Source organism: Seriola dumerili, unplaced genomic scaffold (genome assembly GCF_002260705.1).
Source record: "Seriola dumerili isolate Sdu_G_001 unplaced genomic scaffold, Sdu_1.0 BDQW01000088.1, whole genome shotgun sequence".
Lineage (NCBI taxonomy): Eukaryota > Metazoa > Chordata > Actinopteri > Carangiformes > Carangidae > Seriola > Seriola dumerili.
The window spans coordinates 10,819,910-10,844,204 of record NW_019174343.1 but is presented as its reverse complement, the minus strand read 5'-3'; the positions used below and the strand labels follow the sequence as shown (position 1 = coordinate 10,844,204).

Here is a 24,295-nt window from a genome sequence, read left to right as displayed (position 1 = left end):
AAATGCGAGCATCAGCATCCTCGCAGTGACAACATGCTGATATTATGCTGGTAAATATTACTAGGTTAGCCATCTTAGTTAAGCTTTCAACTCCATCCTTTGATTAAGATTGCGAGATGTGGTTGAAAGATCTGGGGGGAAAAAAGCATTTAAGAGGACCTCGAGTTAAGATATTTTTGTCAAACCACTATTTCCAAAGTCAAGAATGATGCTCGATTTTTGAGCTACTTTGCTTAGCTCACTACGATCATAACCAATACCCCAATTAGTGTCATAAAATAAATGGCTGGAGAGACAGATGGATAGAGGGATTGAAGGATATTTTCTCCGCTTTCCCTCCAGTTCTGTCTGGTTCTGTCTTTTCTGGGTTGAAGTAGGTCACAGCACCAGAAACAAGCTGCTCTTTGTCCCCCTCCGGCAGGACAAGGACAGAGGAAAGAGGATGGAAAGGAAGGGATAGTGAGGTCTGCATAGCAGGCCAAATAATTCCACTGGAAAACAATCAGCACTGTCCGGGTGCCAGAGCCTGCATATGTGTGTATGTGTGTAAATTCTTGTTAAGCCTACACCCTTATAAACCTGTGGGGTAGTAATCCTGACCCAGCATCACTGATGTTCTCATTAACCCGAGTGGGGTCTACATCAGACCTCCTGAATGATCCTCTTTAACAAGCCAGATGCTGATTGTAAATCCAGCCGAAGCATAAGCAATCTGAAACACACACACACACACACACACACATACATACACTCACTTGTTCTCCACCCCCCTAAACCTCCCAATACATTCAGGCCTTCATTGTGATGTCTTTAAATCCCAAAAAGGGCAGTAGCAGCAGTGCGTTGTGACTATTTAAACCTATGGCAAGGCCAGAGGAAACCTGCTGGGCACAAACCCATTTCCTGATAAAAGAGCGATGTGCTATCTGAGCCTGCAGCCACGCCAACCATACAACCTCTTCGAAAAATGACATTTAGAGGCCAATTAGAGGAAAGCCTGAAAAACCATGCAGGTGCATTTGAAAGGCTGTCTGACATTTCAAAAGCTTCATTTCAAATGACAGGTTTATTATTACACTGAAGGAAAGGACTGCTATTTTAACAGCGGTTTTCATTTGAAGCGCCCGGGTTGATTCCTGTTTGTGCAACCGATCTGGTTTTGCAGTTACTGAGGCATCTATTTCTTCTATGCAAAATTGTTATACCAGCTGTTGTCCCATTACAGCTCACATCAGAGGATCAGCAGCATCACATCAACCGTGCTGTCAGTCACTGTCAGGCTGTGTGCAGGGATGAGAATCCCACAAAGTCAGAAGGGAGCCCAATTCATCAGAGCACAGCAGGATGGTGGAAGGCTTATTACAGCTTGAGACATATACGCATATAGTATATACCCAATATGTAATACAAAATGCCTTACAGGGGCACCTTACTTTCCCCTCCTTTTGCTTCATTTCTTCACTGACAACATGCTACATCAAGCTAATGAGCTGTTGTGGTTGCCTGGAAACAAGTAGAAAACAGCAAAAACAACTAGAAAGAAATTCAGAATTTAATAAGACCCAAAGCAAACCAGTTCCTTCTGCTCACATTAAGGAAATCGAACAAAAATAGGATAGGGTGAGGCGTGTTGTGTATGACTAACATCATGTCCGGGACCTACAGCTGGCTATTTTGATGTTATCAGCAAAAAAACCTCCTGACTGCAACTACAACAGAAGGGTTACTATGGGCAATTCCTGTCATCAAACGTGTGTCTAGCTGGATGATAAGCTCACCAAAAAAGGGCTCGAGCTCAGCTGACAAACAGCATGACAGAGAACATGAGTACATACAATAACTATACTCTATGACATGTTTGTCTATAGCTAAAACTACACAGAACCTCACCATGGCCAGATTTTGCTCTAGTCCCTGTGAGCCTAAGTGTGTTTTTCAGTTTGAGGGTCTATTTTCCACTTAATTCCTGGTTCCAAAAACCTACAGTAGCTGTTGGGATATCGACCCTGCAGGCTGTTGTTATGGTGCGCTGGGCCCATGAGAGATGACATGACGGTTGGCTGAGTGTAGAGCTGTTGCTGCTTAGTCAGCTTCCCCTTCAGAGCTGTCTGTCCACACCAGCAGTCTGTGATCAGGCGTGCTTTCAGGGTGTGTTTGTGTGTGTTTTTTTGTGTGTATGCGTGTTCACACACCATATGTTTCAAAGCCCTGCAGCATTTTCATTTAAAGTTAAACAGATGGACTAGAGGAGATACAGGGGATTGTCTCAAGCCTTCAGATGCTACATTGATTCTGTGTGTGATTTATGTGCATGTGTCAGGCACAAGAGACTTATCATCCAGTGTAGGCAGCCCCCTTGTTGCATTTAGCCGAAGGGTCACTGGAGATGTAATTCGCAACAACAACTTGCCAGGGTTTTTTTTTGTAGCTTTTGCAACAAGACAGTTAACTGGAGGGGATTTTTGATAATGAGAACTTTCAAGTTCAAACTTAAAAGTGTACTCCAGTGAATTACTATTGCATAAAGATGGGGGACTTGCAAGAGACAGATTCAAAAATGGATGGTCGAATTTGAAGTAGCAGTGGCAGAGATGCCTTGACTTTTAGTCCCTAATATATGTCAACCTCCTAACACACTGGAGCCTACACTTCTCATAATGCAACTCAATAGCATCTTTTGGTAGAAGCCACTGCCTGGTAAATACCCAGCTGTTTTAAAAATCCACGCCTTCAGTTTGTAACCCAGGCTTTCAGTTAAATATACAGACTTCAACTCCTTGCTGAGATACCTTTCAAAGGAATAGTTCGGCAATATTGGAAATAAGTTTATTCACATCCTTGGCAAGAGTTAGATGAGAAGATTAATACCACTCTTACACCTTTTCAGTAAATATGTAGCGTCCACTGACTGGTTACCACGTAACCCCAACATCCACCGTTTGAATCCAGGCAGGGCGACCTTTATTGCATGTTACATCCCTCTCTCTCTACACTGTCAACTCTCAAATGAAAGCAAAATGCAAAACAAAATGTTAAGCTAACTGACTGTGGGCTTCGGCTACATATTTAGTATTCAAACATGAGAGTGGTATCAATCAATATTTCTCAAAATATCAAACTATTCCTTTAAAGTCTCACTGTCTCTCTCTCTCTATGAAAGATCCCATGAAAAACAGCAATTGTTTATGTTCACATTAACAATACAGAAAGGTCAGATATGTAACTTTACCTGCTACTGATTTTCCCTAAAACATGTTTGTGATTCCTAAAATAAGGTTTATGCATTTTGTAAATTCACTTCCACATAGAAACCTAAAGAAATCATCCTTCAAATCTCTAAATAATTCAATAGTTATTACACTGTTAGCACCGTTGAGTCACTGGTGTATCACTCGATTATAATTGAAATGAATAAGAAGTTTGACTATTACTGAAAACAACAGTGTCTGACAAGGTTTTGCTGCCAGTATAAAGAAGGAAAAAAAACGAGGTTACTACACAAACTGTGTCCCTGATAGAGTGAAAAACTACCACTCAGGCGTAACTGACATCTGTGTCACAGAGCATGTAGGGGGAATGACAAATGTCCACATGTGAGTTGTCTGATGTTTCTTTTGCTGTATAAACAATGAACCAAACTAAATTTAGACATGGTTGTGTATCTAGGCTACATCAGATCTCACTTGGAGTAAAGCACTATTTCGCCTACGCCCACTCTGTGAGTGACATATCCAACGCTGCAGCTGCTGGGCTGACAGCGCTCAGGGGGGAATCGCTTCACTTCAAATGACGCCACTGAAGTGACAGTGAAACAAATCGTTGAGAGAGAGAAACAGTGCAGTTACTGTATTTGCAGTCATAAAAGCGAAACAATGAAAGGTACTGCAGATGAAAGTCAGTAAAAGGAAGTTAACTTTGGAGGCTATTTGACATTCATGTCTTGTTAGTGCAGGCCCAGAGCAGTGAAACATGGAGCAACGCTTGGCAGCGCTGATAGCTGAGGAGGGGAGGTCAGTGAAAGTTTGCCTCAGAACATGCCACAGCATCTTAACTGCAAAGATCACACAAATAAAAGGAGACACAAATGATACAAATCCATACCTAGCATAATAAAACAAAGACTTTTGTTTTAGAATTACTGTTACAGTTTCCAATACTGACTTCCATTACTAACTGGAGTTAAAAACCTAATAACTGCAAGCGATCAAGCATTACAATCTGCTTTGATCCAAATCTTCCTAAAAGCTAATCTGCTCTCCTGCAAACTCAGCCAGCTTTAAACTGTCAATAGATTGCAGCCTGCAGCTTCCTATGTGGTTCACCACAGGAATGGTGGGGAGTGGGAAGAGAGAGGGTGGGGCAGTGCAGTGTTTAAGGAGGATAAATTCTGGCTGAGACCCAATCCCTGCATGTGGGCCTGATCCACCCCGACACCCTGCCTGAGAGCAGTCTTAGTCTGCTCCCACAGCTGGAGCTGGAGGAAACATTAGGAAATAACAAACTGAGTGTGTGTACACATCACAGGGAAGATGGGGACAAGCACACCTGCCAGCCGGAGTTACTGCTTTCATATTAGGAGTGTTGGGACAATGTGGGAACAGAGAAAACTGCTAGGAATGAAAAATAAAAGTGTGGAGAAATGGGAAAGAGAGTTGGTGGAAGGTTACTATGTGCTGCTTGCTCAGCACTTGAGAAGAAGGACTCTCCTCTGCTAAAAATACATGTAGGTTTCGTTGTCCTCTCTGGCCTCTGAGGTGCATGGATCCTTGAACTGTCTCACTTCAAATCTTTGGGAGGTGCTTCTTGAGATCCTCAACTGCATTTAAAACATAGTATAATACCAACCCTCCTAATTTTCATAAACAAATGGAGGAAAAAAACTTGCTTTTGTGACTCCCATCCCAACACCATTCATAATGACAGAGCTCAAACATTCAACAGGGGAGCATCCGTATCTTGTGTGCCAAATTTTTACAGGTCTCTGCTAAAACGATGACAGAATTTACAACCCTGTGACATGGTAATTACACTGGGTTGTGTAACACTCTTTTTTGAGCAGCTACTTTAAGGAAAGCCCTTCACTCACGTAAACTGAGAGGGTATCCATAAATATTGACTGGATATAGAGTGACCAATATCCTTGGTGCAGTCTCACTCCCACCACCAATATGTCATCCAGAGAACTGGGTTTTGACCCAAATTAGATACTGTTCTTGATGACGATGGTGAAAAACTTTGCCCTGCCTGGAATGGGGATTACCTGCAGTTCACAGAGGGTAGTAATACTTTTTGGATGGCTTGTGCAACACATTTATCATCTTTGACTTTACAAATGTATCCTGGTGTTTTTTTAGCATCCAATGAACCCGACTCCTTCAATGTTTTTTTCGCGGAAGTCCTGCTAAACTTAACCTTACAGTTGCTAGGGTAAAACTCAAAGCCTTAACACAAACTGTGCTGTCAATGTGCGTAAATTAATGATATAAACCTCTGGTCCTGATAGCAGCTGCATTACTTCAACGGTTTCCTTCTGTTTCTAAATCACACTGCACACTTTTACATCACTGAACAGGGTCTGCATAGTTGCTTGTTTAAATTATTTTACATCATTGAAATAGACTTGTGAAAGATCCAGTCTCATCAAACACTACATGCAGTGCTAAAATAAAGCAAGTAGAATGGTGTTTGGCGCATACCAAGAATGTCAAACTACTGATATAACAGCAAAAGACCTGTCACTGTTAGTGTATTGTGTGCATCAACAGCATTGTGCTGGCTGAGCTCTATACACCCTCCCTGTCACCACAACCTGCCCTCAGGCATTACATTTTCTGCTGTCACTAAGTGTGCCATATTTCACAGAGTTAACCTCATCCTCACAGGCAGGGGGACAGCACAGCTCTCCTGGATTCATCTGCCACACTGTGTGTGAACAGCAGCAGTGTGATCGGCTGACTTCAAGCTGAAAATGAGTTGCTTTAAAACGAGTATGAATGTCCTGACCAAACTGAGCGTCATTCAACCAATGGAGTCACACTCCACTATTTTCATCAAAGGTTTCATTGAGAGGTTACCATCACACCTGCAGAAACGGGCAGTTATGCAATTCTGACAATCACAAGGAGGGGCTCAATAGGTCAATGCCCCATCAAATGGCGAATGACCAGTTATCTAATTTATGTATTTCTGCTAGTTCTAATCATGAAAAAGTTAGAGGAGCCATTCATGCCTGGTTAAGTGATGTGGAGGAATTGTGAGAAGAATTATTCGCCCAAAACCACCGTGAATGCACCGGCCAGAGCACTATGTCCGCTCAAAACATGTTTTTACGTTACAAATACCAGCTAATAGACACGTTAATCAGGCTAATTATCGCAAAGAGCCTGGTGCCAGCTGTTTTTATGTCAGCACGCGGGGCCTTTCTGGGCACGTAACCTCGCGCTGAGCTCAGCTGAACCTGGACAACTTAACCCACCTGGACATTTATATGTACACTGCTGCCCAAACAGACAACGGTTACCGCTGCCCACCTCCTCAGAAACACACATTAATTCGGTTGGATAAATCTCTCGCGCGAGCATTGTGTGTTTGTGCTAACAGCCACACATTAACACACGAGCTGCTTTAATGTTGCGTTCACGGCGAGCGAACTTACCTAAATCATCCATGTTGTGCCGGAAATCGTTACCAATGCTGAGAACCGGACCGGTCCTCCTCTGTCGATCACAGCTGGACTGTGAGCAGCCTTTTCAGCTCCTAATCACCAAACCTCCGGTAGCAGATCTCCCCTCGCTGAACGCAGTGAAGTTTTCAAGTTCCCCCTGCTGCTCGACGAGCCTCAAACACACTCACAAACACACTCACACATACACACATACACACACACACACACATACACACAGAGAGACCCAGCTGCCCCCCCTGGAGTCTCCAACAGTCCACATCCAGCTACCCCCTTCCTCCGCCTGCCCACCGGCCCCACCACACAGGGACCAGCGACATCTAGCGAAGACTTGGAGAACTAAGATCTACGGTATTTAATTTAATCTTATAGGCTAATTGACAGTATTGGAGCCCACATCCTATCACAGCTCCATTCTACATAAATTGACGGAGATATGAACATCCCTCAGTTTTAATGCGCAAGGAAATGGCAAGATGTTTTCTTCCAATCAAAACAATCAAATTGTTTACTTCACAATACTGTTTTTCTTTTTTGAAGGTTGCATTACTGACTCGTTAGCTACTTCTACACATACAGTACATCTGCACTAACATTTCCACATTTCATTTACTCCGGTAATTTTACAACTAAGGTTACTGACATTTTTTCACATTTCATTCACATCATACAACAGTTACTTCTCATCAAGTAATTTGATTGGACGAGAGGCATTCCATGGGAGCTGATATAGAGCATAACAGTACTGGTACTTTTGTGCTGATATTCAGTACAACATCACTCCCTCTCGTGTGATATTGCTTAATTAGATTCATTATACTGTAATTTTTTACTTTACCTTACTATTAATTTTATAGGGGGCAGTGCTGACCAGACCTGGCCAAAACGACAGCCAGCACCCTCTGGCTCCACGCACAGTGAGCAGCAGCTTGAAGATGGTGTCTGTTAGGATGCAGCCGTGTGTGTTAACAGTTTTACCTATAGATCCTGGGCGAGACGGTGCTTATCGGTGAATTTAGAACTTTTTTTATTTTTATTTTTTTTTACAGCATATAACATAACAACATTAAAAAATGATCTTAATTCTACTTTTAAACAATCCTCATATTTTTACATCTTTATTACAATAATTATTATAATATACTTTACATAGTCTCTTGAAGTTGGACAGTAAAATTTATAAAAAAGTCCTCATAGACACAAGTCAGTGAATTAGAATGCTATAACTGTAATTTACTGATGGTAAATTAACTTTGCTCTTTGACTTAATACTGACAAACCTGTAGCTGTAGTTGACCTACCTTGAATATTTGAGCCATTTTTGGATTCATAATTTCCAGTCTTTACTCCAGTTTCCTCACAGTTGTAGGTTATGTCTCCTTTGCTTTCCTCTGTTTCCCTCTGCCTCACAGCTTTTGTCCTCTTACTCTGTCTACTGAATGATAAATGAGGCAAAATGTGAATGAGAAAACAACTGTGACAGAAGGCAAACAAAAAAAACTGCAAGTGAAGAATAAATCTAATGGAGAAACAAGACAGTTGATATCAGTTGTCCTGTTTCGATTATGTAATATGATCAGGCTTTTTTCACTCCTTTGCTTTCATGGTTCAATTCTTTGATCCTCAGTTCAGTGTTCTTGTTCTTGGTTTACAGTTTCATTTTCTCATTTATTGGTTTTGATTTACATGCAGTTTGTTATTTTTTTGCTTTCAAACATTCTGGCCCTAAATTACCTGCATAAATAACCCTGTAGTTCAGTAGCCAACTATTTGATTTGGAGCTGATTTTTATGACAGCATTGCCTAATACTCTTAAACACAGGGGCATGACTGAAGTTACTGATGGCTAAATTGGTCTGGTGTTTTATCTACAGCCCCTCTAATTAGCACAAGGGATGTTCATGATAACCCGTGTAATCATGAATAGGAGCTTCCAAACAATGTCATGCATTCACTCAGCAGTATCCCCATAAGATCTGGTGTGTGCACAATAGCTGCCTATCCTTCAGGTAGATGGCATCCATGTTCAGGGACCAGTCCAGTTTACTGTCCAGGTTCACACCTAGGTATTTATAAGTGTGCACCACCTCAATGTCCTTCCGTCGAATGTTGACTGGCTGAAGGGTGGGCCTAAACCTCCGAAAGTCAATGACCATCTCCTTGGTCTTGGAGGTGTTCAGAAGGAGGCAGTTCTTGTCGCTCCATTCACTGAAGGCCATCGTCAGATCCCTGTACTCCTCTTCCTGCCCATTCCTGATATGCACCGCAATAGCTGTGTCATCTGAGTATTTATGGATGTGGCAGGACTCAGAGTTGTATTTAAAGTCGGCCGTATACAGGGTGAACAGGAACGGAGCCAGAACAGTCCCCTGTGGAGCCCCAGTGCTGCTCATCACTGTCCCTGAGACACAGTTACCCAGCCTGACGTACTGTGGTAGCCTTGTCAGGTAATCCACAATCCAAGACGTGAGGCAGGGATCCACCCCCATCCCTTCCAGCTTGTCTTTAAGGATGGGGGGTTGGATGGTGTTAAATGCACTTGAGAAATCAAAGAACATAATCCTCATGTAACTACCTGGCTCATCCAAGTAAGAATGGGCCCTTTGGAGCATGTAAAGGACGGCATCATCCACTCCAATATGTTCCTTGTAGGCGAACTATAGGGGCAGAGGGAAAGAGAGAGAGAGAGAGAGAGACAGCGTGGAAATAAAATTTGAAGTGAAAATGTTTTACATACAAACACAGAATACAATGTAAGCTAAATCCAGATAGTACATTAATACTCTTGAATGAGGAGAGAGCTGATACCTAACCCATTTTACTCACAGTTAAAGTCAGCCCTCTTTGAACAGATGCACCACACTCAGGACAACTCAACAGTTCTCACAGAAAATTCATCCATTATTTTTACAGATTAAATGCCACTGAAGCACTGTATTAAATCTCAATTTTAACCTCTGTGAGAGAGCATTAATTGCACCATCAGCGCACTGTAAAATGCTTCCCCTGATCAATGATTGGTGTAATATTCCTGTAATATTCCTACAGGGACTTACAGTGTGTGCTGTGCAGTTAGTTGGGCTCAGCAGTGAGATTATAGTGACCTAATGATGCTTTAACCAGGGTTTTTATGCCTTTTTTGTGATCTCAACAAGAGCTCTGTTAAAGCTGTCATTTTTATCTTGCTGCATGGTGATTTATAGGTTTGCTTTTGGGGGATTACTTGAGATTTAAGAATCAGCAGGCCTGTAAATTCAATTTTGTGGATACTGTGAGCATTGCAACCTTTGTTTATCATTTTAGATGCCCATTTGACTTATTTCATCTTTCATTTTCTTCAGTGGCCACTAGAGGGTATTCATGTACAAACTACTCATTCAGATTCAATGAGTCACCACTCAGTACTCTATTTAGATGGTGTTCTTGTTTTTAGTTGTAATATATCCATTAACTGTGCACTTTGGCATATTTTATTTCAGGACTTATATGTTTCAGAAATGTTCTGTTTAATTTTTACTTTCATTTCCAACATGATTTTATTAGAAAGACCCCAAAGACCCTGGGGTGCACCAGTAGCTCACCTTGTTAAAAGGCCTCTCCACTGCTACTATCATTAAAGGCAAAAATGCCCAAAATAAATCTTTAAAAAAAAACAAAAAAAAACACAGACCCTTTAGAATATTTATGTTTGAAACTGAGAAATGCTGTAGCCTGCAGTTTGAGTACTAGAGAAAAATAATCTATAAAAACATTTTTCTATGTGAGATTTACCCCAAGGATTTCTCTCTAGCAGGTAGGTCATTATCCTCAGAAACAATAATGCCAAAATTTTGAATCACCACCTTAACGTGGTAGGGGAGAGGCCAGACTAAGAGTGATTCAAAAACCAACCAGATGAAAGGCAATCTTCGTGTCTGTGTCACCCCGCCTGTCATAAGGAACCCGGGGCTCCCTCCTTGAGCCAGACCTGGGAGGGGAGCTTGATGGAGAGTTTCTGGTGACCTGGCGTTGGTCCATGGGGGCCCGATAAGCCACAGCCCAAAATTACATAGAGCCACCTCCCTGTGGGCCACCACCTGGGCTTGGGGCTCTCCCTGGAGAATGAGAAGGTCACTTCTATGCGGCTGGATGCTTTCTATGGGAAAGCATCCCATGGGAGGTTGGGGATGTGGAATCCAAGTGGGCCATGTTCAAAGCCTTCATCAGGAGTTGTGACCAAAGGGGTGGACGATGCTAATCGTGGTGGCAACTAGGCGGTGTTTAACATTTTCAAAAAAAGAGGACTGAAGGGTGTACTCAAATTATTGGCGTATGACACTGCTCAGCCTATTTGCTTCTGAGGGAAATAGCTGGATCTTTAGCTGTTAATCGTGCCACTCTGCTGTTAATCTGCTGTTTGGTGCTGAGTTGGTAGCATACAGTGGGTTTTGTGACTAAAAACTGCTGTTTGTTATGGCCAAAACACTATGGTGTGAGAGCAGTGAGAGTCAACCAGAAGCTGCTTCAAGAGAACAGTCATCCATTTAAGGTAGTATGACTGAGGTTAAAGGGATAATGTGCTATTACTACCTACATCCCCCTTTCTTAATGGCCACAGCCTGTTCCTAGAGACTGTTAAAACTGGATGCATGATGTGAGCTCAAATGTCCAAGTTGATCCAAACACTTTATCCCTCACCACTCCCTCGGTACCTCCTCCCCTCCCCAGAAGACAATGCTTTAGTCTGGGGGTTGACAAGCCAGCACCCCCCTGCCCCAGACTATCCTGCGAGAACAACCAGGGATTTTCACCCCCCTCATCACCCTGCCAAGGTCTGGCAAATGGAGTAGGTGAAGGTGGTCAGGATCACTTGGTGGCATCCTATTGTGTTCCTGCTGCCAAAACTCCACGGTATAGCATTACCCTCCTCACATCATCATAGCACCAAAATAACAACAGGGTTTTGTCTCACTAAAGCCCCCTGTTTCAGTAGCCAAACATTTATATATACACACACACACACACACACACATCTTACTTTGTGCATACGCACAAATATACAGAGGCACGCACACATACAAAGCCACACAGTGTTTTGGATTAATCTCGAGGGGATTTCAGAGGACCACCAACTGCACATCCGCTATTCTCAAGTGCACAAATTCACTACCTAACATGGAATTTAAGATTAGCTGGTATGGCCATGTGTTCAAGCACTAATCCTATGATCCTATAAACATATGAACATCTCTTACTGGCTCTTTTGCATATACTGCCTTCGGGGTCCCATCAGATAAAACATTTCAAAATTCAGTATGAGAAAATAGGCTGGCAACTGTCTTTGAAAACTTTTATTAGACGAACAGGCACAGACCTAACAAATGGATCCTTTCAATGAAAAACAGGCAAGAGGTTTTGAGTCTGTACAAAATGATAAGGAAAATAATTTAATTAGTCTCAGGTGAATGTGGGAACATACTGTGGATAAGGCAGAAAGGGAGAAAGAGAGCTCAATATGTTGATGCTGTCAGTTGTCCATTTTTGGGGGCCTGTGGGAGAACATCCTCTTATTTTGATCCTCTTGTACAGAAGCAATGCAGCCAACATAAGAGTTGAGTGAATAAACAACAGTTCATATCTCCTTCAAGGGCAGTGGGTCAGTTTCAAGTCATGTACGGACAAGAGACAGACTTTCTATTTCATGAATACGTTGGGGAAAGGGTTTACTCCTGGTCCTTCTCCTCTCCGTGGGTAATGATGTGAACCAGGTTCTTGTAGTCCAGGTTTCCTGCCACATCTGGAGGGAAGGCAGTGAACATCTGCTCCATCTTACCAACAGAAAGTAGATATTATCACCACTTTTGTCAGAGCTTTAGCCCCTCACAGAAACAACTCATACTGCAGCTCAGTGTGTGTGAAAAGGTGTGATGATTCACTGAGGTGTTTTTTTTTTTTTTTTTTTTTTTTTGTATGAAACTGCGTCTGATGTGAATGCAGATGATCGTCATGATGACGCTCATCCCTCTGTGCTTTTTGGACTCACCCACACACACAAGCTATCTTCTATAATAATGATAATTAGTGTAAAAAGGATTGCAATGTACCTCTTCAGGAGAGAATCGGTCGGCTTGTGTTGTTAGCATCTGTGTCACACTGGGCAGGAAAGAGGGGAAAAAAAGTGTGAGATGACGTGGCTTGTGTTCACACCAGGAGAAAATGTGCTGGTCATAATGGTCTTTACTCATTGTGGATTTGTACTAAGATGAATGATTGCAGTCAGACTCAGTCATAAATTGTGAGTAAAAGGTGACATAACACTCCTTGTAATTCATTTGCATATTGCAAACTGATGTGGTGTGAGAGTGGAGTGTGTTAAACCACTTACTAATCCTTCCTCAGCACACCTTTCCCCTCAGGGTCAAAGACTTTAAAAGCGTTGAGGATGGTCTCCTCTGGATCAGCACCTAGATACATTAAAACAGCCATTACAATTCTTGAAACATATTTAAATGAACACTGTTGTTCTTAGATTTTCTTTTTATACCTTAAATTTCATCTTTGGCATGTGTGCTCTTACCTTTCAGCTTCTCACCGAACATGGTGAGGAAGACGGTGAAGTTGATTGGGCCAGGGGCCTCCTTGAGCATCTCATCGATCTCTTCCTGTTTCACATTGAGACGTCCTATGGCACCAATCATTCAATGTGAATAAATAGCTACTTGATAAGTAACACAGTTTAATTTAATTATTTGTATAGCTCAACATGAGTTGAACCTTTGGAAACTGTAAGTCACAGTGTCTTATCAGAGTGAATATGAGTGATATACAGCACACCTAGAGCAGCAAAAGTGTCTCTCAGGTCGTTCTTGTCGATGAAGCCGTCTCTGTTCTGGTCCATGATAGTGAAGGCCTGACGTCAGAGCACAGAACACGTAAATGAGTTGCGAACAGATTGCAGCCACATGCTTTCAGCCCACCTCTCAGAAAGAAAACAAAAAAATCCAAACGCTGACACACTTGATTTTATATTCTCTTTCTTCCCATAAATGTTTTGGGTGCCATCTTCATAGATGAACACCGCTAAGTATTTATAACCTGAGAGTCCCCCCGGGGTTTAGCCTGGCATCCAGGGCATGCCCGGCAGTTTATCTGCAGCCTAATCACTGATGACACAGTCTGGATGTCTGGGCACCACTGACCCTCATACCAGCATACCACATGCCTCACTGCTGGCAATCCAGGGATGGGGAAAATAGACAGGTGGGCATACTACAATGATGAACAATGGAAATGGAGAGACATAGAGGGAAGAAGATATAGAGACCGCCATGTGCGTTGCTGTGTATTTTTGAAGAAAAACCTGTATCGTAATCCTCGACATTGGAGAGCTAACATGCGTATTCATACACCCTTTCCACAATTCTCATGTCATTCTCAGCTAAATGTTAATCAGCGAAATAAAAATTGGTTCAGCACTTCTCACCTCTTTGAATTCCTGGATCTGGGCCTGCTCAAACATGGAGAACACATTGGAGTTGGCTCCCTCTGCTGTCCTCTTCTTGGCTTTCTTGGGGGCCTTTTGGCATAAGCAGAGGAGGAGAGATGTGACAGACACTACATGCTAGTTAAATGAAAGCTACATGGCAGACAACATGAAAACATAAATAAAAAGGGACTGTGTGACTTAATAAGAGAAAATGTTGTCCATAAAAAGTGGAAACTTTCAAAACTGCATAAACTACGTTAAAATGTGTGCTTCATTATTTATAAGGATCAAAATCTCCAAAAATTAGTTAGATGTCTAAATCGTGAAGGCAACGACAATGTGACTCATATAATTTCAGTATCTTTTAGCAGGTCATGCAAAATGAAACATCCCATTAAAATACATGTTGCTTGTCATTTGGGATGCATTCAATGGCTGGTGAAAAGTTGGTAAAAGTGGACCCTCTGCAGTGGTAAGCTACTTTCCACCCAAAGATGCTTTAATCTTTTCTTGAAGCTAATAAATCACAGAAAATGTTGAATATTTGCTGGGAAATAGAAAATATATTAGTTTCAAGTGAAGCAATATAGAGATGAGAGCACTGAATTACTCATCTGTCCAAAATAAAAAGCAGCATCCTTGAAGTTAAATAAAAAGCACACCCCACGCCTATCTTTGCACAATCAAAAAGCACACACACTGACTTACCATGGCTGAGCAGCTGGGAGGTCAGACCAACAATGATGCCAGTGAACAATGGGGAGATTGTGGGTGGCCTTTTGTAGCCCCAACCTTCAGCTCTACTGGATGATATTTATAAACTATGCCCTCTTTAGGAAGTGACAGGTAAATGATGCTTCATACAGAACATACAGTATTGCATGCTCACAAAAAGAGCACACGCACACACACCCCTCTGTAGAAACGCGTCGCCCTGTGTTGTCATGATTGACATTGGACAAAGAGAGTGGAATAACTGGTCTAGAATATCAAGAGCAGACTGAAGGTTAAAGCACTTAATCACTTTAAACTGCCCTTAGTCCACAGACCACTGTCTTGACATGTCTAAACTAAAGACAGCAATGGTATTAACACAATCAAAGTGATATTGTAACTGCAAAGATGAAAAGGTATAGAAAACATATTTCGTGTTTCTTTTGGACTGCAGTCTCTCATCTTTCACCTTTCTACTCCTTAGATTTTCAGAAATTGGACGATGTAATGTAGCTGGTAAAAAGGTACGTGAAATACTTTATATATGTCTTTATTATAGATTACATAGTTTTTGTTTTACATTTTATCAAATTAACAGGTTTTCATATTGTCTCATAGCAACCACCTCCACTGTGGTAGGATGGTCTTTCTGGTCAATGAGGGATTATGTTTTGGAACATCTACTTTTAAAAAGTCCTTGGATTAATGAATAAACGCTGCAGATCTTTTTAGAAATTATTTCTATATATAGTATATACAATACTTAGCATGTAGTTCATAGGTAAAACACTTTGAAATGGATGTTTTGTAACCCAACAGATGAAAAGATAGAGGTTTATTTCAAAAGGTGGATTTCAAAGTTTCAAAGATTTTTATATTTGGAAAAAAAAGACAAAAGAAAAAAAAATCCCTCAGTTACCAAAGCCTGTATCCAAGGACTGAAATTTTGAGCTAGAATTTATCTACATTCACCAACAAAAACTTCAACTCTTGATTTGATATTCTGATCCGTGTACCAATCATTTGTATCCAGATTCAATAAAAGGCATGATGAGAGTGTGTAGAAATCACCAGCTCATTAAGTACAATTTATTGACCTGTCAGGACCGTGTTACCGCCAACCTTTGCCACATTTCTCACACGCTTCTTCACATGATTGGCGTTGGCCTACCTTTCTCCAACAATGTTATGGAATGATATGGCACAGCACACATACTGAAAACTATTTATGGGCCCTCATTTATTCTGTGAAGGTAAATGCACTTGCTGACTTTCATGCCAATGAAATGTCTGACTGCCTCTCTTCCAGTGGCTTCTTCTCTGCTGAAGTCTGTAGGTTGCAAAAACTACCACCATGCCACCATGGCCCAAGTTTTAGTGGTTAGATGATCTGCAACTTAACTTCAAAGTAACTGAAATCTGATTTTTGGGAAATATTAGCGAAAACCACTGATTTACATGGTGAAAACCCGGACCTTTTAAAGTCATGAAAGGGAAAATTAGTAGAAAAAGGCAACAGGTTTTATGTGCCACAAAGATGGTCTTTGATCTACCTCTTACACTACACCGGTGTCAGCGTTAAAGAGCTTGTGAAACTAAGCTCAGCGATGTCAACAGGAGTAGGTGCGACATGCTTAAATGTAACACTGCTGGCACTGAACACGTCCTTACAATGTGCCGTGTCCCTCTGCGCCATTAACAAGTCGTCCAGTATCACTTGCTGCTCCCAGGTCAAGAAAAGTGACAGTGTGTGAAAATGAGCTGAATGAGCCGGGGTTAGGAGGTAACACCACAGGCGAGTGATCTAAATAAAGACAGGAGCTGAAAGCACCCCCGCCCCCCACCGCACTGGGTCCACTCACTGTCAAACACAATGCTGTTGATGAACTAACAGCAGATGTCAGTGGTGTCATCTCACAGCATAGTGTGTACAAGGAGGTTAGAATTAGACGAGTTATTGTTAACCAACGAGGCCGCGGCTATTGTTGAAAACTTCAGCTCTGCTCAGTTTCTGATCTGAGCAGCCGCTGCAGCTACTGTGCCTGGAATGGCAGGCCACTGTCGCACTGGCTGAGCGCTAGGATCAGGCACCTATAAATAGGCTAACCTCCTCTAACACAATGGACATGGACAAATGGTCATTTCACTGGCAGACTCAAGTGTGAGTGTTGATTGTAAAGCACTATGAGAGACAAGAGAAAAGAGCTTAAAACATGACCAGTTTTCGCTCTTACCTTATAGAGTTAATAAGGAAGAGTGTGAAGGACAAGTTTCTGTCTACAACTTAAATTAACACAAGCACAACATAAGAAGGCAAATTAGAAGTGAAAGACAATGGTTATAATATTTAATATTCTGTGACAAAATCTCTACAGGGAACGCTAATAAAACATTTGTTAGCAGACATCAACATCATATCCAGCGTTACGGCACTGTGATTCGGGATCATGTGAAAAGAAAAACAAGAAAAAAAGAATATAACAAAGATAAAACAGGATGGGAAACCCTTTTGTATAGAGTCCTATCAAGACCTGTAGAAAACTTGTGCAATCTGTAGCATTGGGTGCTTTCTGTTGAACATTTGTGACCAATGAATCTGTTCTAGCCTCTTGGCTTAAATACATTCAGGAAGATTTCCTACATCTAAAAAGAACAAGAGTGGAATCAGAAAGTTGCAGAACAATCCTCCTATTGAGCGCCCTACTGTTGACAGACACACTTGGCAAGTTAAAATGTGTCCTCTCATCTGTTTCTACTCTAAAAACATTACTAAAAACCACTAAAACATTCCATTTCCATAGGTCAAACTATGACAAATAGAAATAAAATCGGCTTGATCAGTTCAATGAGCTCAATAAATGTGGACGGATTTTGGATGTTTAACTTGCCAAGACAGCCCTAATAAAAGAAAAAAAACAAGAGATTTAGTAATTATAATCATAAGAATTTACTGTGCAAATAGGTAGTAGTTAAAAGAAAGGAGATGTTACTCACGTGCTTCATTCTTGAATTGTGGAATAAAAATATAACCCAAATGAGGCAGAAGCAAGAAGACAACACTCCGTTTCGTTTCAGATATACATATCCATGCCATTGACGAATCAGGAAAAAAACAAAGATTATTTTCATCTTCACCTTGAACAGTTTTGGGTTATATACAATATTAAGGGACATTATACAAAAAGAAATGCTCAAGTACTATGTTGTAAGCTTCAAACATGATCTTTTTTCCCCCTCCTGTCATATAATTCAGCACTGAGGTTTTGCCATTGAAAGATGGAAATGCATACACGAGTTGGATCCAGATACAATCACTCACTTGATAAAAGACGTTTGGACATATTAAAAGAATACTCATTGGACATTCAAGAGGACACGTAATCACTTTTTTTCTTTAACAAAAATAGACATGGCTTATCCAGCCTTGAAATTCCTTCTCAATATATATAAAATTATGTCTTGTCTATTTACAGTCAGATAGCGTTCTGAGGGATTAGAAAGGTCCTGCTCCATCGCTGCTGGGGATTGTGGGTAGTGCAGTTTTAGTGTCGACCTATCCCAGGGCAGACAATCATCTGGTGTGTGGTTCTACAGGGCGGGGAGGGTTCATTTATTGAAATATTATTTCAATTTGTTTGTGCTCCAGCCAAGTCGTGTCACTGTAACTAACCAAAGTCTCGGCAGGAGACTGAGGTTAGCAGAGAATGATTGTAATATGCTGAAAATGATTGTGTGTTGACTTGTCAGCGCAGGGCTGGAGCTAGAAATGCTAATAGATGGACACCACTCTCCTGCCCTGAACTGTAGCTACTGTGGACAGAGCTGAGTGTGGAAAGGCGCCAGTTGTATTAATGCTATTTAGAGTGAACCTCTGCCATTATCACTAGTGACTGAAAATATTCAGGCATTGCCTTGTAAGATAAAGTTGCTACTGCTGTGCTTATCTATTGTAGTCTCTACTGTCTGGAGTTAACTGAAACTAGCGAAACCCATGAGTCAAGTCTTCAGTTGAGAACTTATATGCCAGATCTTCTTTTGTTTGTTGTTGAGGAAATATAATCAAATTACTACCTTCTCAGAGGATAGAGCACATACTGAAACACACTGCAAAAAAACCTGCTCAAATTGTTAATATGGCATTTTGTTGACCTTTATTGACCCGGGTCAGTTCATTGAGGAAAATAACCTGATTCTAATGACATCTATTTATTTCTCTCGCTCTCTCTCTGTTCTAACAGCTACAGTTGTTTTCCTCTGTGGGGTTTTTCAGTTTGGATGTCAAGCAAAACAGATGTGTGGCAGTGTTTCATCATGAGTTGGTGACATTCTCACTGGTTCTTGGTTTCTTCCTTTCCATTCCCAAAGATGAAGTTCTCTGTCCATGCTGGGTATGTGGCTCTGCTGCATCTCAAACAGACGATTGGTCCCACACCTGGAGGATTAAGTCAACAACATACAGTCTGTTACATACATGCAAGAACAGATGTTAATACTTTGATTTATGCTTATGATATCGGTACCAAAACATATGCTAAAAAAAGAAAATTGAGTGAATGAGTTTTGTGAACATAGTTGCAACTGACTGACTATCAACAGTGGTCCATCACCTACATACAGCAACTGCGGAGAAACTAAAGGAATAGTTTGACATTTAGGGAATTACTCTTACATGGAGAGTTAGATGAGATCAACAACACTCTCATGCCTGACTGTTAAATATGACTCTTAGCTTAGCATAAAGACTGGAAGCAGAGAATAACGGCTAGCCTGCCTGTGTGCAAAAGTAAGAAACTAATAATTTTTTTATCCATACAAAACAAGCATAAATTGCCGTTTTTTGTCACGTTGATGTTGCCAGCCACCAGTGGAGACAACTGGTAGTCGTTGCTCCCAGCAAGACATAATCCGGCACCTGACCCCCTTAAAACGACAACCTGTAGTTTTTACGCTTTGTTTTTTTCTTGCTTAACTTAACTAAGAGATTCTAGTTTCACATTTAACAGACAGATATGAGAATTGTGTCCTTCTCATTTAGGTCTTGGCAAGATAGTGAATAAGCGTATTACCCAAAATGTTAAACTATTCCTAACACATTCTAAGAATCAACAGGGACGACTGACAAACCTTGTTAACAGGGTTTATGGGCGTGCGTCCAGAGCCAGTATGAAGCCTTTGGCGCTCTTCGAATCGTCCAGGGGACCTCTCCCTGCGAACGTCCATCATCCGGCCGGGGGAGCGGTCCATGCGAGGGTCTGCCATGGCCCTGCCCGGGGAGCGCTCTAAACGGGGGTCAGCCATGGCCCTGCCTGGAGACCCCACTATCCGGCTCTCCAGCATCCTGCCAGGGGACTTCTCTCTCTCCAGTGGACGGCTGGGGGACTTGTCCCGTCGAAACTCTGTGCGAGCCTCTCGGTAGCGGTGAGGTGTGCCGGGATCTCCGTGAACTAGCGGGTTGGCTGCCAGCCTTTTAGAGATGTGCTCATTGTAGGATGGAGGCCCGCGTTTGTTTGGGCTGTTAGGGAGGAACCGAGGCATGAAGACGGGCACGGAGCATTGGTTAAAGGAAAAACGGTACTGCGTCTTGGGACGTGGGCTTTGCTTGGCGCTGTGGGAGTCAGGTCGGGCAGCAAATGTGAAGATGGTGTGCTCACAGTCGAGCTCATTTGATAAGATGTAGTACATTGCTATTCGTAACTATACCAGACTGAACTCGTCTACTCCAGTTGGTTTTCTGAGTGAGAATATAGTGGCTGACAACAGGTGAAGAACAAAATTTTGACTTGAAATTAAAAAAAAAAAAAAATCAACACAGTGAGCAAGGACAGCTCAGTTGTTAGTGAGTATCAGATTGTAATAGACCAGTCTCAGAACATAACAGGAGGAAGTCAGTCTTTATTCAACAGGGTCCTTTCTACATTTAACAGGAGCCATTTAAAAAGAAAATTTAATTTAAAAAGACGAATTTTATGATTTATTACAGATAAAAAATGAACCCCTCCTCCTGCAAAGAATGAAATGAAGGTGTTACTCTTCTGTTTAACTTTATAACTAAATCAAACATTAAGGCCACAATTTAACAGTCACTGCCTGTGGATATCAACCTGTGCCCTTCAGTGCCAGCTAGTCCCAGTGACCCTTCAACAACACCAGTGTACATGGAGTAAGGAGGTGCAGTGAAATGCTCTTACTCTAAAGTCTTTGCAGAGCAGGGAAAACCAAACCAAAAAAAACAAATAAATAAATAAATGAATGAATAAATAAGATGCTCAAGTAACCTGAGAAATGAGGAATGAAACAAATGAAACCACATCTTTTTCTTCTCTTTTACTTTCAGCTCAAGATGTATTTTCTGTTTGCAGGATTTATTATTCCTACAGCAAAATTAATTTCCACTGAGCAGGATTTTCCTCTGGGAGTCATCTTTTTTATTTCCCTTAAATAGACAAATGAAGGCATGGCATAATTTATTTATCTATTAATGCATAAAAAAATGCAGGTATCGGACTATTATGGGTTGTCCCACATTGCTAACTGGGCAACTGAGCATCCAATTCAGTTGCTAAAGCCAAATTGCCTTTTAAATTTCAATCTTTGGCTATTGCAATGTTACATTAAATTACTTTTGTTCGAGTCGTGCCCATTACATTGTGTGGTATAATTTTATTTCCCTTTAATAGGAAATAAGTAATTACATTGACCCTGTGATATTGATAAATTATATACTGAGGGAATCTCATTCTGCTAAAGGAAAATTACTGATGTTACAGTAAAAGATAAAAATACTTTGGAGTTGACACAGTATTCATTGACTTAATGTTAAAATTTGTTTGTTCATTCCATTAGTTTATTTATTCATTATTTTATATCTCTGTTTACACATCTGCCCATGTAACAACAGTGCATGAGAGTTCAAGATGTGGTTTTGAGTGTCACCAACAAAATAAATACCCAGATTTAAGATTTTATTAGCTACCAGAAGGAAATGTGAGAATGTCAGGTTTAACAAATAGTCATTGTGTATGTCCTCACCTGCGCCCGGAGCCGTTACGCTGCAGGTCTCCTACACCCTCTTGGCTCTGGACCAGGTTGCCCTTGCAGCAGATGACCCTCAGTTTGTTCTGGTAGGACGAGGCCAGGTAGATGGCCCCAGAGGAGATGGCTGGGCCCAGGTAGCGTGGGTTTGGGATATCAAGGTGTGCATACGAGTGAGGCCTGGAAGGAGATAAAAGCAATAGACATCAGACCGTTTAAAAACAGCGGTGAATGAAATGGTCGATTCTTGTTTTTCTCTACCAAGCCCTTAACTTAACAGTTGGAGTACTACAATAAGCAATGATAATGAAGATCCAAGATCCACAAAATGATGATTATGTTTACTGGTATAAACCCTAACTGAGACACTGGTACTCACAAAGAAACAGAAGGCAACCTTACCCCAGAGCAGCGTGTCCCTGAATCTCAATTACATCCAGAGAGTTGAAGTAGGTCACAAACAAGTACGGTTCTCTGTAGGCTGAAAGACCAAACAATCCACTTAACATCATTTCAGAGAGAATATCGACCATTAAATAATTGAAAAAATAAATAAACATTTGAAAGTGACATTGAAGAGGTTCTGATCTACGCTAACCAAAGGAGAGAGGCAGACGGCTCCATTTGATATCATCACTTCTGCTCCTGCGGCCGTATGCATCCACAAACACACCAAACTCTGCAAGAGAAATATTTCAATTATACAAAACTGCCTCTTGTAAACATAAATGACACAAATAATCTCGTTAGAACTAAGCAGACATCACATTTCCACAAGAATCCATTCCTGATGACAAATTGTTTTGCACAAAAAGGTTAAACTTTGGCTCCTTTGCTAGTACATGTGTTGACATGCTTGACTGCACACACATTGTACTGAAGGTGTGTGCCCACACAGACAGAAAATGAATGTCTAACCATGGAAACAGAGCAGGTATTCATCCTTCTGTGGAGCAGTGGTGACCTGGATGATGGAGATGGGGAAGCTGTGGGAGGATGCGGCGAAGACAGCTGAAGCTAGCGTTACATCATTTTTATCAAGGAACTCTGTAGAAAGAAATGGGAACCGGTAAGTTCATTCAGGTGTGAATGCTCAAACCTCACAGCGACAGAGACACACTTGTGTAGACTTGCTCGGAAAACACCATCTGGTCCACACAAAGTAATATTTTTAAAATGCAAAATCAGTACAGAATTTGAGCTACCTTCCAGCACATACTGCTTCATTTCAATCTCGTAGAATTTGTTGGTGCCAATAATGATACTGTAGCCTGTGAAGTGGATACAGCTGCAGGGCTCTGACGTCTCAATCTCCTGCAAACACAAACTGAAGTTCAACAGGGATACTTTTTCAAAACTCATTACTGCCTGAAGCAAAACAGAACATCTACATTGCTACAAAATACTTTCTTACCTTCATCACTTAAACTATTATCTATGCATCTTTAAGGCCCACTCACCTTTCTGATGCAGAACTTGTTGAGGCTTTCATTATGTCGCAGAATTGTAATCTTAGTGGGCATAGCGGCACAGATACAAGTCCCATTATCAATCTGTAAAGAAAGAACAATACTGCAATCAGGACAGCCTTAAATATCTGCAATTAGACAGCACACCACTATGCCATTACTCTGATCATTAACTCTGACTAAATAACAGCCTAACAAGGAAGATTTTGCTCTGTGTAAGTAAAAAACACCTGACTCACCTTTCCAGAGGAGAAGAGGTGGCATCCCTTCACTGTCTCAAAGATGAAGGGGTTGAGGTCAGGCTGAGCCGGGAGATGGGACTGTGACAAAGACTGTTTCACCTTCTTGATCTCCACCAGACACAGTGCCCGCTCCTCTCCTGGAGAATGTGAATGAATGAAAAAGTTAAAAAAAATACTTACGAAGACTGAGCAATTGAGTATATTTGGCCTAATCTAATGTCATGTACTGACCAGTGATCATGAGCAGCTTATCAAGATCCTTCAGGATCTGGATCTGGAAAACGGATGTCAGCCCTGGGATGTGCGTTAAAGAGTTCTTTATGACGTTTAGAGCATACAAACCCTCCTCAGAGCCGACCAACACGATCTGAGGGAAAGGATAAGGAAGATCATAAGGGCTTAACGTGAACATGCAGCAGGATAATGTAGCAGTCAGTCATCCCTGTTTATGTTACAAGTTTTTATCCTTATACCTGGTCAGTGAGAGGCAGAGTGCAGTTGATGTCCAAACGGTCGTCACCCTCCAGTTTCAGCAGGGAGTTCCCCAGAAGTTTCTATTAAGATGAGATACACAGAGAGAGAGAGACATGGAGCAGGGGAAGGAGGCAGGTTAGGACGATTTTTTCTGCAAAACTGTTGCATTAGAGCAAAACAAGCTAACCCAGCAAAGATGAGCCAGAGAGCCTTAACA

The 24,295-nt window shown here is 41.5% G+C and overlaps 3 protein-coding genes across 3 annotated transcripts in view; all 3 read right to left on the bottom strand.

Moving 5' to 3' along the window:
* Positions 1–6,870, bottom strand: part of LOC111221651 (paxillin-like) — a 28,599-nt gene extending 21,729 nt beyond the window's left edge. The window contains exon 1 of the mRNA XM_022745121.1: positions 6,656–6,870. Coding sequence (XP_022600842.1) covers positions 6,656–6,668 — 13 coding nt within the window. The 5' untranslated portion in view covers positions 6,669–6,870. The remainder of the gene's footprint in view (positions 1–6,655) is intronic.
* A 5,216-nt stretch (positions 6,871–12,086) lies between these two features.
* LOC111221531 (myosin regulatory light chain 2, ventricular/cardiac muscle isoform) lies at positions 12,087–14,869 on the bottom strand. Its single transcript, XM_022744965.1, has 7 exons — positions 14,856–14,869; positions 14,145–14,237; positions 13,496–13,571; positions 13,239–13,343; positions 13,047–13,125; positions 12,766–12,814; positions 12,087–12,489 (listed from the first exon to the last, which is right to left on the bottom strand). Exons 1-7 carry the CDS (start codon positions 14,856–14,858, stop codon positions 12,385–12,387), a joined length of 510 nt encoding a protein of 169 aa, XP_022600686.1. The 5' UTR covers positions 14,859–14,869; the 3' UTR covers positions 12,087–12,384.
* Positions 14,870–17,204: 2,335 nt separating this feature from the next.
* The window catches only part of LOC111221856 (citron Rho-interacting kinase-like), a 36,278-nt gene continuing 29,187 nt past the window's right edge, over positions 17,205–24,295 (bottom strand). Inside the window, exons 39-49 of the mRNA XM_022745441.1 lie at positions 24,078–24,158; positions 23,836–23,971; positions 23,602–23,741; positions 23,354–23,446; positions 23,099–23,207; positions 22,812–22,940; positions 22,492–22,572; positions 22,296–22,374; positions 21,891–22,073; positions 19,986–20,373; positions 17,205–19,293 (exon numbers count right to left, since the gene is read on the bottom strand). Coding sequence (XP_022601162.1) covers positions 19,270–19,293; positions 19,986–20,373; positions 21,891–22,073; positions 22,296–22,374; positions 22,492–22,572; positions 22,812–22,940; positions 23,099–23,207; positions 23,354–23,446; positions 23,602–23,741; positions 23,836–23,971; positions 24,078–24,158 — 1,443 coding nt within the window. The 3' untranslated portion in view covers positions 17,205–19,269. The remainder of the gene's footprint in view (positions 19,294–19,985; positions 20,374–21,890; positions 22,074–22,295; positions 22,375–22,491; positions 22,573–22,811; positions 22,941–23,098; positions 23,208–23,353; positions 23,447–23,601; positions 23,742–23,835; positions 23,972–24,077; positions 24,159–24,295) is intronic.